Source organism: Gasterosteus aculeatus, chromosome 1, assembly GCF_964276395.1.
Source record: "Gasterosteus aculeatus chromosome 1, fGasAcu3.hap1.1, whole genome shotgun sequence".
NCBI classification, from domain to species: Eukaryota; Metazoa; Chordata; class Actinopteri; order Perciformes; family Gasterosteidae; genus Gasterosteus; species Gasterosteus aculeatus.
Window position 1 is genome coordinate 15,550,893 of NC_135688.1, and position 13,614 is coordinate 15,564,506.

Consider the following 13,614-nt stretch of genomic DNA (forward strand, 5'->3'; position numbering starts at 1 on the left):
AGACATTGCTCCTTGAGGGAGATTAGGATTGAAAACTCCCTACGTGGTTTGTCATTAATAAATGTCAGCTACTCATTCCTCTTGAGACACTCAGCGTTTCCCGCTGTTGACTTAACACTCATTCAGACTGACAGAGTGACATTTGGGCTCAAACTGCAAACATAAGCGCTGACGATTGAGGCAAGAATTCAGGGACTTGAAAACACGTACAGTCTGTTCGTGAAGTACCTGTGTTGTGTATTGTTTCAGCACCTACTCGTCGCACCTCGTTATTGGAAGGACTTTTTTTTTCCGGTCGGAACTACGGGCGCTAATGAATTGTGTGTGGCAGGGAATATAGTTTGGCTTGTTGTGTTGCTATGAAACTGCCCCCCCCCCCTCCCCTGTATAATGGCCTGGAATGCCTTGATGTGCACTAATTCAATGTACTTTGTCGTTTATTACACTAAGTGCTCAATGCATGGCAAATGAAAAATGCATAGGACGAATTTCCTCAAGGTAACCTTCGGAAACCCGATTTATTATTATGGTCGCTGCGGCAGGTGATGTATTCCTGTTTGTGATCGGCCGATATATAAATAGGAAATTTTGTCGTTCAAACTCAGCAATTTATGGCTCAGGTCTTGCATAAGTCATCACTTTGCATGCTAAATAGGGTATTTATATATATATATATATATATATATATAACATATCTAATATATATATATATATATATATATTTGAATTTTGATGTCTTTGAACCTCCACGACTTGCTACTTGCGTCTCCCACTGGCACGGCGAACACATAAAAACAAAATGAAGTTGTCTAAATAATTGATCTAGCTCCCAACTTAACTACCCAAAGGGTTGAATTACATCAAGCTCCAAAATGGCCCAGCTGCCTGCTCAGAAAGCCCGGAGAATGAGTTATTAATCCCCACGCAAATGTCCTCCCCTCCTAATTCTACAGACCAACACAGCGGTCATCGGCGGTGACACGACTGTGCTTAAGGGGACGGGGGTGAGGGGAATGGCCTTTACCGTGGCAGATTTGTCTCATAACAATGATACTGATTTGCATAGGTGCAGCATTAAGGATGGCCTCGGGGTCGTCAGGAGGAAGAGAGCACGGAGGAGGAATTTCCGCCGCTATAGTCGCTCCTTGGGTCGTCTGTGGGATTTGTAAGAATCCTCTTAAGTTGCAGAGTACAGCATGTTTCCGCGTGTCTCTAGGGTGCAAAGCCCATCCCGCTGCTTGAAAATCCCTGTAACATAAAACCGGTAGATTTGTCGCTCTTGTTCATTCCGGGGACCTTTCACCTCGTTGCAGTTTGCGTTTGAGGGACAAATCAAAAGTAAAAGTAAAATGTGCAACAAAAAAGTTACTTGTTAACCTGGAGATTATTCTGACACTTGTCATAATTATAGAAAATCTTTGACACTAAGGAGCCAATTACAATCAGAGAGAGAAGAGCCTCAGCACCTAATGAGCCATGTAAGCTGCTCCATGCCTTCTCGCACAATTTCCACATCACATCCTAATACTTTAAGAGCTTGCAGATTTTGTCTTTCAATCTGCTTATCCTGCACTTTTGGTCAAAATGTATTTGACTCGTTCAATCTGGAGAACAACAGCACGTACTCTCATTGGTGCTTCTATGAATTAAAGAGTGACTAATACTGTTAAATTGGCGAAAAGTACAGAGTTAATACAGTAGTTTTGGATTCTCTATTTTCAGTGTTTCGGCAAATAATTTATGTTGATTCCTCAACCGAGGCTGTTTCATCATTCCAAGGATGAAATGACTTCATTAGAATGTGTTCGATGTATAGCGAGACGTTTCCACTCAGCAGCTTGGACTTCATTTTCTCAAGGTGACAATGTAGTGGTGTAGTTTTGTCTCACAGAACCGTGCTGCACACAACTGCACAGGCAATGTGATTAAATCAAAGATCACACATTTCCCTGAATCATTTGATCAAATTTATGGAAATGGTAATTTATGGAAGGCTAAAGTCTTCTGTATTATGCATGATCTTCAGTCAGACTCCAAGTTGTTAAATGCGGTGTAATCTGGATTTAAGTATGCGACTCAGGTTCTCAGTGAGAATTACAAAAAAAAAAAGAAAGCTAATTTTAAAGCCACCACGGAAACAAATAGCTGGAATATCCAATCACATTTCTTTGACACACAGGTCAGTTATTGAAGAGATATTCAAATTCAGAGTTGACACAGTGCAGGGAGAATTTACCTTTTTTGCTGTCAGTAAACAGCCACAGAAAACCATGTGTACCTAAAATAATTGGCTCACAGTGTATCTATTGCACTGGAAAACAGGTGGCTTTTTTATCACTTCAGATTGCATTTGCTCAAGGTCATCTTTGAGCCCGCACACAGGACTTAAAATGTTACGCTGGATTTTGAACAAGTAAATGCTCTCAGCAGCATATCGTTATTCGCATTAGCCGCCTCTGAGGCTGCAGAGTTTTTTGGTTTTGTTTTTGTTGTTCCTCGGGATCCTGTTTTTGTGAGGCTGATGAAGCTGCTCGCTGAGGCCTGCAGTCCTTTTGTGGAGCATGTGTTTCCCCGTGGCCCCTGGCTTTCTCTGGGGGTCTTCTTCCTGGGGAGACTGCCAGTGGGGACCCGCTGCCACACCGAGCTGCAAGATCTAAAAAAACACGGCGACCTCCCCCCGTATTAGCATTTCTTAATGCAAAACAGCATGGGGTCGGCCAGTATTGGCTTTCAGTGCAGCCGGACTCCCCCGGTGAAAGGGCCAGTGCACCGATACCACCAACAGCTGACCATGCAGGGTGGAAGGCCTGGGGGACATGGCCGCTGCGCGTGAATTCAAATAAGTCTTTATTCCAACTGCTTCATTATCCCCCTGCGTCCACGAGGACAGGGGGGGGGGGGGCTGTGGTTAAAAGAGGTCACTCCAGAGAGTAATTCGTCCAGCGAACACCTCGAGGAGTGAACTATCCAAGGCCGAATGATAATTTAATGAGTAGCACATGGCAACCCGCATGCCATGTCCCTGTTTTTTTTTCTCCCGAGAATTTGCGGGGCTACATTTCTGAGTTGACATATCAAAAGGAATCGTTTTTCTATTGATGTTGAATTATCAATGAACTGCAGCCTGCAGACAATTTGTCCAGTCCACTTCGACTAGCTGTTCGTCAGCGCATGGAGACCGGGGGTAATCCGCTTTGCATACCTACATCTCTTCTTATCATTGACATATATCGAGATGCATCACTTTCATTCCACCATAATTGCAGACCATCTGTGCCCTCTAACAAAATCTTCGACCTCTTGATGGATTCGCAGCAGAGTGACGCACAGAGTCAAGCAGACACCGCCACTTGTCTTGTTCTTGCTAAGGCAGCTCAAAAGAATGACAGAAAATCCATTTGATCTCAGGGAGGCAGAGAGAAGCATATGCCAGGACAAGTCCTAATGGCTTAGGTTTGCAAACAGCATCCTCCTTTCTTTTTTTTATTGCTATCTTTTTACAACTTTTCCAGTAATTTGTTATTTCTCCACATTTTCATATAATACATCTGATGAAACTAGCCGTTGGAAAGGTGTTAAGAACAATAGCACATAACAATATGTGTTTTCTCCTCCAGTTAGTAATGAAGCCGAGCTTACATTCGGCTCCCAGAAGGTCCTCCCCCCCAGTCGAGAGCTGAGCTTTACCCCCACCATGTGTTGTTTGTGGTACCTGTTACCTCTCAAATGAGTCCAGGAAAGACAGCTAGTATTCCCGCATGGCTCTCCGCATCCAGACTTCTCTAATGGGGGAGGAAACAGCAGGGCCAGCAGAGAGAACCAGCTACAGGGAGCCACGAGAGATGGCGGCTTCACTGCCTTCATGACAAATTCTATTTGTAATTTTATAGACAAGTGCTACTCAACTGGAAACTTTGCTCTCATGATTGGCCATAGGGGCTGCAGCAGTAAGTAAGATGCAACGATTTATCCGGACGCTGAATAGCTTTTGATGTATTCTGCATTGAATGGCTGACACCCCGGCGCGCAGGTCGGCGCGTCGTGGCTTGTCCCTTCCTTTCATGTCATCAGGTGTGATGAGCGGTGCTGTGGATTTGATCCGCTGTTCTCGTTCAGAAATAGAACTTTTCCTGTGTGAACCCTCCATATGTAAACCGATCTGGCAAGTACTGTAGAATGCCAGTGAAGTGTTTTTCTATGAAGGTGGTGAATAAGTATTTGGAAGGTGTAGAAAAGTTATTCTTTATCAAGTTGTTTTAACGTTTGACATAATGTACATTGAGTGTGCCAAACAACCTCATGACGGCATTTCCCATTTAAAATAACGATTTTGAGCTACTATAGCAGTCAGAGGGCAAATATTGTGGCGTATCCAATGAAATATGGACTCCACAAGGCTGGTCTCTTAAATATTGATTTTCTGCTGCTGTGGAGGTCACTGAATTGTTTCCATGACTACTGTTGCTAATATGGATGGTGACATTTGTACTTCTCATTTGTCGAGTGGCATCATTACTGATGAATTTGATGGGATATTTTCCAGAAGCTCTGTTTGTTGTACAATTTCATTAAAATGACTGCATTTCAAATTCAACTATAATAAAGAACATGTTTTAAAATGTGTGTGCCACACCTGCTCTGGGATCGAAATGAACAATTATTAAACATATATTTGAGTAAATAGTTCTCAGATCCCACTGAAATCCATTACCTAGTTGTGCATACGTTTAAATATTCAAAGTGTTTGTTAGGACATAGTCTGGCTATCTGGTACCTCACAAGTTGGATAGTTGTCTCCCAGCAATTACCACATCTAACGATTAGTCACACGTCGCTGTTATCTCTCACGGTGGGGGTTGAGGTCCTGGCTAATGAAGTGGATTTGCCTTAATTACTCATCTAGAAGAGCGTCGGGAGAGCTTTACCAGTCCATACGTTTGTTAGGAAGAAAAATGTGAATCCCACATTCCCAAACTGAATGGATATCTTTTGTTTTATTTTGAATGTCGTGTGAAGGTCTGACTATTGTAGCCATGTCCCCCTTCTATGTCTCTCTGATAACAAATGAATCTTCTTTTCATGCCAATGTTGTTGTGCAAAACAGGTTGAAAGAACATCATTTATTTTTTTCTCTGTCGTTTGGATAGTGAATAATTGTTGCTGAATCACCACATCTGTCAGGGTTGTGTTGCTTTGTCTCATACAACAAACCTGCTTCTCGTCTTTTTGTTTTGAGCACAGCGGAAACTTTTTAGCTGTAAAAGGGTTATTGAAGGAAAAAAACACATGCAAACAGTCAAGTAATGCATGTAAATCAGGCTGCAGGTTTACAATATATACAATATACATAAGAATGGAGCTCTTCTATGTAAAAGCATTTGGAAGCTACTACATATAGAAGATTCTTTTGAATACTTTATAAGTTATTCCTACTTACGTCATCAACATTAATATAATATAGATAATAATATTAAAAACTTAACTTAATACTGTCACTTTGGAATGTGGATTGGATTTAATCAAATATTTGGGATTTCCAACCTGAATCTTGCATCCATTTCATTAAGTTAGTATCACTTAATAAACACATTATTTGAGAAAGGACCACAACAGTGCAAACGGGTTTTAAATATTTTAAACTGCTTTTCTTTGGACTGTTGTGGTTTGGTTTAAACTGTGATTAGTCACTCCATGGTTCAGCTGATTTACTTCGATCCAATTCTTTAAGTGCTCACCCTCAACTAACCTTCTCTACCCTATCGTGACGTTTTGTAAACAGTTGGCCTCAACAATACACGTTAATATTCCAGCTTGTTATAAACTGCCATATTGTGAAACACCCAACGCTGTAAGACAACCTGTTTCCCGTACATTTTGACCCGTAGCGTGACGTCAATTTACAGCGAGTGTTACTCAGTGTTACTAAGTGTTACTCGTTGCCACGTATTCGCTTAGACCTCACAGGAAGTAACGTATTTGTTCACCGAGTAGTAAATACATTCCAGCGCGGTGATGCATTTGTCCTTGTGATATATCTTTCTCTGCGTATGTCTGTGCCGTTCCTGCATCAAATTAGCTTATGCTTGTTAATGGCTTTCGGGATCAGGTACAGAAGTGAGCAGGAGGGAGGAAATCAACGACTGTGTCTGCTGTTCACCAGAACGGTCTCTCTGCCTCTCTCACTTATTCTGCTAATTACGAGGACAGCGTTGTACAAAAGTGTACTCAGTGTGGGACCATCTTTCAGTGTGAGGAATGCATAATGTGGAACTTGATCCTATGGAACACGTGCACGATAAGGCGGAGAGTCAACATAGAGTATAACAGCGAAGGCTCTTCAAATGAAACATACGGAGTGTAATTAAAAAGCTTGTGGGAAGAGACTTTAACATGCGCTTGAGGACTGAGCTACGTTTCTGTTTCATCTTTCCTTGCCAAGCTGGTTATTTGCACATTACCTGAAAGCACAAAGGGCTCTTTCTCCGCTTTCCTAAAATGCTTCAAGCCCCGAAGCGTGATGCTACTTTTGTTCTCAGCAGCTTGTGCATCAGTCTGTCTCCATTGACGCGTGTTGATACAGCATCTTCATGTCCCTGACCCCTCCACAGCCTGAAATGACACTGACCTAACTGACTAGCGCGAGTAAAAATCTCTTTAATAAAGAAGCTGATAATAAGCCCCCTGTGCGTCTATATTTGGCTCCCTCCGCTGTAAATTGGCAATTTAGTGTTTGGCATGTCTGTGAAATCAAGGAGGCTTGCTGCTTTAAAGAAAAGCTATTTCATTCTCAGTCAAGCCAGCAGTTCGTTGATTGATGAATGGCTTAACAGATGTGGAAATAAATGGACAGAGATTGCAAAAGCACATTGGTGAATATCAGAGAGCATCAAACAGTGGAGATAGGACCACTGGGTGCAATCTGTGCCCATATCATATCTAATAGTTTTAATACATCTGATGGGAAGTGACAACACAGCATGTTAAAGATGAAGCAAATAGGCCGTTTGAACAGTGAGCTTGACCAAAACCAAAATCAAACTGGGTTCAGGCGAGTGGTGCTGGTGGTAGAACATGTTGCACCATGTTTTATAAGAAAAATACACTGAAGAGTGTAATTTTCAATCAAGACCTTACTCCAATGTTTCAATCCAGCATTCGTCGTCCGAGAAACACTTACAGGATTAAAATATATATCTCCTAAAAATCTGGTCAAACTATGACTAGTTGATTAAACTGCAGTAACTCCTCGTTCTCTGGCGCCAGCCTCCATCTCATTTAATACTCTGCTGCCTGTATTTTTGCCGGCAAGTAATTGTGAGGCCATGACAGATACTGGCTTCCTCACGCTGCCTACATGTTGCCTTTTAAATGGATTTTAAATTATTAGTCATTATTGATGAAGTTATTTGTCCTTGTTTCGACATCTTCCCGCTCGTACCCCGAGATACTCCGATGCATCCTTTTCTTGTTGTTCCAAGGTCCAGATTTGCAACCTTTACAAGCCCTCTAAAAAGAGCTAATAGACTCTGTATTTACCTGCCTGAAGTTATCTAAATCACATTATAACCCACTTTTTAAAATTGCTTTTCTGTATATGTAGATATATATATTCGTATATAAATATGCATATTTTAGATTTACGTTATTTTGTGTATTTAGTGGTTGGCCTTTAGTTCAATTCAATCATTTTAATTGTAGTGCACACTGCTACAGCGTTTACAACGTGCTTTATAAACAAGGTGTATTATTATTATTATTATTATTATTATTACTATTATTAAGCATGCTCAAACATTATTCCCTGGCTAAATGCATTTTAAAAAGGAGAAAAAAAGAAGCCGGCTCGTCCGTTTGCACATAGTGTTCGGTCTGGGCAAACTGTCGCGGGTCTTTGTGGGAGGCAGGAGGCACTCTGATGGAGGCCAGTAGGGAGAACCAATGAGCAGAAGAGGGATTTGCGTATAAGTGGCCTTTGTAGCTCTGCACTGAAATTAGTGTAGGTGTTAATTTGTGTTACTGTTGGTAAAACCATGGCTAGTCACGTTGCAATCACAACACCATCGGGCTCTTCTTACCCTGCCTTTTGTATAATATGCAGTCGTTGTGAAGCTTGTCTACATTTTCTCTCCTCTTGTCGTTTTCAGACGGAGCCTTTCAGAACCACTCTCGGCTGCGGACGCCTCCGCTGCCGCTCTCCCACTCCCACTCGCCCAATCATCAGCACCATGCGGCCTCCATTAACTCCTTGAACAGGGGCAACTACACTCCGCGTAGTAACCCGAGCCCCGCACCCACAGACGGCTCCGTCCCTCCCGAGGGTCCGCCCAGTGGTCAAGACCCCGGCAGCACGCAGGACAACTGGCTGCTCAACAGCAACATCCCCCTGGAAACGAGGTACCCTGTGACTTTTCTCCCGCGACGATGTGTAGAGATGCCGGCAAGTCCGAGCTTGAGTTTTTCATGCTGTCTGCTCCATATTAAATTACCGCAGTGCTTACAAGGAGCAAAGTAGTGACATGGGGAGTTCCCTGCTAGGGGCGGAAGGCCTACGCTGGAGACGAAGGGGATTTGGTGGCCAACAAGACAAAAGTGCTGCTTCTGGGTCGATGTTAGTAATCCCAACATAGAGTAATTACAATCATACAGGATATGATGCGGTTCTTGCAGAATTATGATTGGGCTCCTGTGAGCAGGCTTCATAGCTCCTCCACTTCAGCCTTGAGTTTTGTTTATTATTTCATATTAATCAGGGCCTGGTTCTCCAGCACACTTCTCAATAGGGGGCACTTGTGTGAAGTGGATCTGTCAAGTGTTATTGTAATAAAGGGAATATCTGTTGGTATTTCTTCCGCTAGACTTATTGCGAAGGGGGTTGCAATCAAGAATCGCATGGCAGGTTATTTCAACCCTCACAATGATCCTAATAATCTCTCTATTAGCTTATCCGTGTGATCAGGTCATCCTTTGAGTAGATTTAAATAAAAAGACATGGCGTAACCTTGATTATTTGTTTTAATTTATATGATTTGTTTATGTGGATGATCCGTTTAAAGCGATCAAATAAAAAAAAAACATAGACTTCACTGTTGAAAAAATGAAACCGTTGTCAACGGAAGAGTAGCAAATAGCTAAGTGGGCCCAGCCATGAATAGAATGACTGTCTCCTTCAGATTTTGTGAGACGGTTCAGTCAACAGGAAAATGAGCATCAATTTTAATTGGTGGAAGGACAGTTAGTGGGATAATGAATGATTACATGTCATCCAGCTCCAAAGTTAATCCTGCACAGGTATTCCCTGTAGAGCACAAACCAGATGGCGAGGAGAGGGAATCTGCAACAGGCAGTAGAGCCTGTTAACTTTCAACAATGAAAATCCGTAATATCTACACAGACACAAACACATTTTAATGGCCTTGTTAATAGTATTGGAACGGCCCCCGTCTTGTCATTTTAGTGAAACCCTGATCAATTCTCCAGTGGTAGGTCTTATTCTGCTCTGCCATTAGACAGATGCCAGAAGTGCCTCTCCGGCCTCACTATTTTCTTCAGAATTTCTGCCAAGCATGGCTCCCTCTCTTCATTAAAAGTTGCATTCTTTCCCAGAACACAAGCTTGAGAGCCACCGAATAGACTTCACACCGACCTCGAGGGGCAGAGATCAAAAACAAGGCTTTTCTCTTGTACACCTGAACGCGTTCGGGCTGCCCAACAACAACGTACCCAACATATAGACAGTTTATTTCTACATTGCGTTGCTGCAGGGGTGTATCACGGGGAGGAATGAAACACAAGCCTTTACGACAAACTGAAAATGTGTGTTTTTTGTGCAGTGTTGCAACCATTAAATGAAGCTTCACTTGAAGGATACTATCCAGGGCGGACGCTACGGAGCTCCAGTGCATCTGTAATTCAAAACCAAGACATTGCAGAGTGTTTTGTCTGAAATGCGTGTTAGAAACCTTAAGGTTCTCATTTGTGAGTGATGCATTGTTTTCTTCCAATCACGACCTTAAAGGAGCCAGAATACTCTAATGTTTATCAGAGAAGAGCAAGACGCTTGCAGAGAAGGGCAGGGCTCGTACAAAACAAGGTATGGCAGAGCCCAAACCAGGGGGATCAAGAGAGCTAGATGTTTATCTGTCTCACACCTTTGTAGAAGTAGTTCCATAAGGGCCTTGGTTTTCTATACTCACGCTGTCCGTCTTGACTCTCATTTGTCAGTTGTTGTTGTTGTTGATGTTCCTCGGTGATCACATACTGTATTGGCATTTCTGTGTCTTTTGCACGCACATCTCACACTAGCTTCATATCCATCTTTCCATCTATGTGTAGAAACATAGCAAAGCAGGCATTCCTAGAGACTTTACAGGACAACCTCATTGAGATGGACATTCTGGCATCAGCACGCCAAGATGCCTCGTACAACGACGGGTATGTTGCATGTTTGCTATCTGGCTCGCGCCGCTGTCACAATCTGCTTTGCCATGAAAACAACAGCGATGCTTGTGCCATATTTCCATTTACATCCTCTGTTTTTGAAATGCTGTCAATCACCAGCGTGCGTCTCCTACGGTGCCACAGTCTTTGCCGTGTTTGTCCCTTCCCTGTTTGATAGACCGAACAATTTGCATCGAGTCACATTGTTGGGTTGTGTTGCTTCTGATTAATGTCAAGCATGACCGCTTTATGAAACGCAGTCGCCCCTGTTTTATCTCCTGCTGCTGGAAAAAGGATGTGCCCGAGATTCGTCCTGATGTTTGATACATACAAATATGGTATCAGTGACTTTTCCACATCATACATTGTAATGTGACACTCAATCACGTCCATGTCACTGTCGCTTAGGAGCTCCGTGTAAACTTGTCAGTAAAGCGGCCATGACATCATCGCCGCCGCCACCAGCTCTGTGACGGGCCGATCACATGGCTCTTGGACATGCAGCTCTATACGTTTTCCCAAATAGCCGTCCATGTTCTTCAAGGGCGAATAAATCTGCTAAAACTCCTGGCTGCAACCGTGTACGCCGTATCTCTCCCGCGGACGGCCTTGACACGTAGTTACCGGGAATTACTCAGCAGCGCGCAGAGATGAATACGTAAACAAGCGCCAGCTGCGGTCGCTCGTCCTGTAAATTAGATTTGATATTGATTCGCAGTTTTTGACGGAGCAAAAGCCGCTATGCTTTACTATTCTCGCTAATCCAGCAGAGGCGTGACTACGGTAACAGTAGTGTGCTCGGAAGCAGAATTACCCACCAGTGGAAGGGACTGCACTTGGATACACAGTAGCATACGGTGTTGAAATAAAAGAAGGTTCTCTGCTAAGCCTAACAACAGATTTCGGTTTCCTCCCAGGCATTTCCTATTCAAACCAGGTGGAACCTCCCCGATGTACTGCACAACATCACCAGGATACCCTTTGACCTCCAGCACGGTGTACTCGCCCCCCCCTCGCCCTCTGCCCCGCAACACCTTCTCTCGACCCGCCTTCAGCCTGAAGAAACCCTACAAACACTGCAACTGGAAGTGCGCTGCTCTCAGCGCCATCCTCCTCTCGGTGACGCTGCTGTTCCTGTTGGCCTACTTCATCGGTGAGTCACCTCTGAATGCCTCCGCGCGCCGGGTGGGGGCGCCATTACCGACGCCCGCCCCCCCGGGGCCCCGCCTCTCACTTAACCGCAGACACAGGATTGAGTCTGCGCTCTATTATGTTCCCTCTCTCATCCGTTTTAATAGTGTGGCGTTATGTGAGCGTAGTTATATAGGGACTCGCAGATTGACTCCTCGCCCACACACCTCGTCTGAAATAACATTATCATTCATAGATTGGGTTGACTGGATTCAAAGAGATGGGCTATTCGGTTTCTTGCTCTTGTGAATAGTTCAGATAGGGAAGGACTTAAAAGGACGTCCGCCATCACACAGGAGACGACTTGCACGTTGCACAATATTCAACTTGTTTGGTGTGAGATTCCCCCGACCATCAAACCCGAGTCCCAGTCGGGTTAAGGACTATCCGCTGTGAAAGTTGAGCTCTGCTATCAAACCAGTTTTTTTTTTTTTTGGACTGCTATCGTTCCCTTAGGAAATGATAATCCATATCTGAGAGAACAGTCTCTTATTCGTTTGTGTGATCCATATACAAAACTGATTAAACATCATTTCTCCAAGCAAAGTTAAACGAGGAAACAGTTGATGAAGACACTAAGATAAAAACTAGAAACATTCAATCCTCTTTGTATTACGGTAATACTAGTGGACTTCACGAGTGGCAGGGATATTTTATTGTTCTTCATAGAGGTTGAATCGATATTGTTGAATCAATCAACAACATCATAGTAGAACATGTGTTTCTTCTGGAAAACAGAAAGAAATACGAGAGTGTTCACCAGTGGACGGCAACAAAGTACAGCAGCATCTGCAGCAACAGTGTGATCACGTAGAAAACGTGGGGAGGTTAAAGGTCCACTAAAAATGTGAGGGTGGTGGATTTAGGGGCATTCAAGGGGACGTAGCAAACGGGTTGGGTCATGGGCGAGGTAAAGGAGCCTCACGTCCTGTGAATTAGTTATGAGCTTGGCTAAGGTTGGAGATATGAGAGTTGAGAGGACAAATGGGTTCGGGGCAAATGGAGACAGGTAAAGCTTCTTGAGATTAAATGTCAAACAGGTGTGCTTGAGGTCTGCATTAAGTTTTTTTTTAATAACATGGTTGCTTGGTTCGGCAGACGGTTCCAAGGATTTGGTGATCTACATGAAAAAGCTAGTGGTACCCTTTTCATGCGACTAATGAACTTATGCCCGTACCGTTATTCCGGATTCAAATAAGGAGATAATTCATACTTCTTTGTAATATATTTTTCTCATATATGCATCTGATTGTCTTTGAATACCTGTTTAACATATAAATGGTCACACAGTTTAATTCCTTCTCGCACAGAAAAGGGACTCGTTTTTTCAAACGGATGGATGTCGAATGAATAGCCTAATCTCTGTGCATTGGCCTTCATCAGTGAGATAAATGAAATCTTCAGTGAGGACATTTGTTATAGATATGTATTATACTGTAACAATCACGGAGGCAATCACTTCTGCTTCCCCTTGAGGCCAAACAAACTCAAATCTGCAAATTTCCTTTTTTCAAGGTTTCCAACGCCATTTAATAAATTGTTTAATTTGAAATTCAGAACAGTGCTGGATTAAACAATCTCCTGGTCGTTATCCTCGTATCCAGTCATTTCCAATCAGGGACGACCGCCGTGAGAAACTCGTGGTTGGGCTTGTGTTCAGCATTGGCGCTGAGGTTTGGCTCTAGAAGTAGCGGTACAGTACGCGTCTACAGTTTAACTGCTTTGACTTGGCCAAAAGCCAGAGAGCCCCATCAGCGTGATACTGCTTAATCAGACTGTGTAATTATACCCTGCAAAAACTCAGACCATCTCCCATGCGCCACAAGTAAACATGTTGGAGACCAAACCTCCCCCTATGATCGGAATTTCCAATCAAGAACCAGGGCCATATTTAATTAAAGGCTGATGAGAAAATACATTTAATTTCAAGTGCAATTAATTATTGAGGCCTCTAATTGGGAACTCCGGGTGAGGTGTCTAATGAAC

The 13,614-nt window shown here is 43.2% G+C and overlaps 1 protein-coding gene across 13 annotated transcripts in view; it reads left to right on the top strand.

Annotated features, from left to right (window-relative positions):
- Nucleotides 1-13,614, top strand: part of tenm4 (teneurin transmembrane protein 4) — a 132,912-nt gene that overhangs the window by 50,866 nt on the left and 68,432 nt on the right. For 5 of the 13 annotated variants that reach the window (XM_078103856.1, XM_078103815.1, XM_078103818.1 and 2 more), the window contains 4 exons: nt 8,145-8,394; nt 10,016-10,090; nt 10,333-10,431; nt 11,355-11,590. In XM_078103856.1, coding sequence (XP_077959982.1) covers nt 8,145-8,394; nt 10,016-10,090; nt 10,333-10,431; nt 11,355-11,590 — 660 coding nt within the window. The remainder of the gene's footprint in view (nt 1-8,144; nt 8,395-10,015; nt 10,091-10,332; nt 10,432-11,354; nt 11,591-13,614) is intronic. The other 8 variants (XM_078103866.1, XM_078103825.1, XM_078103838.1 and 5 more) reach the window with 3 other exon arrangements.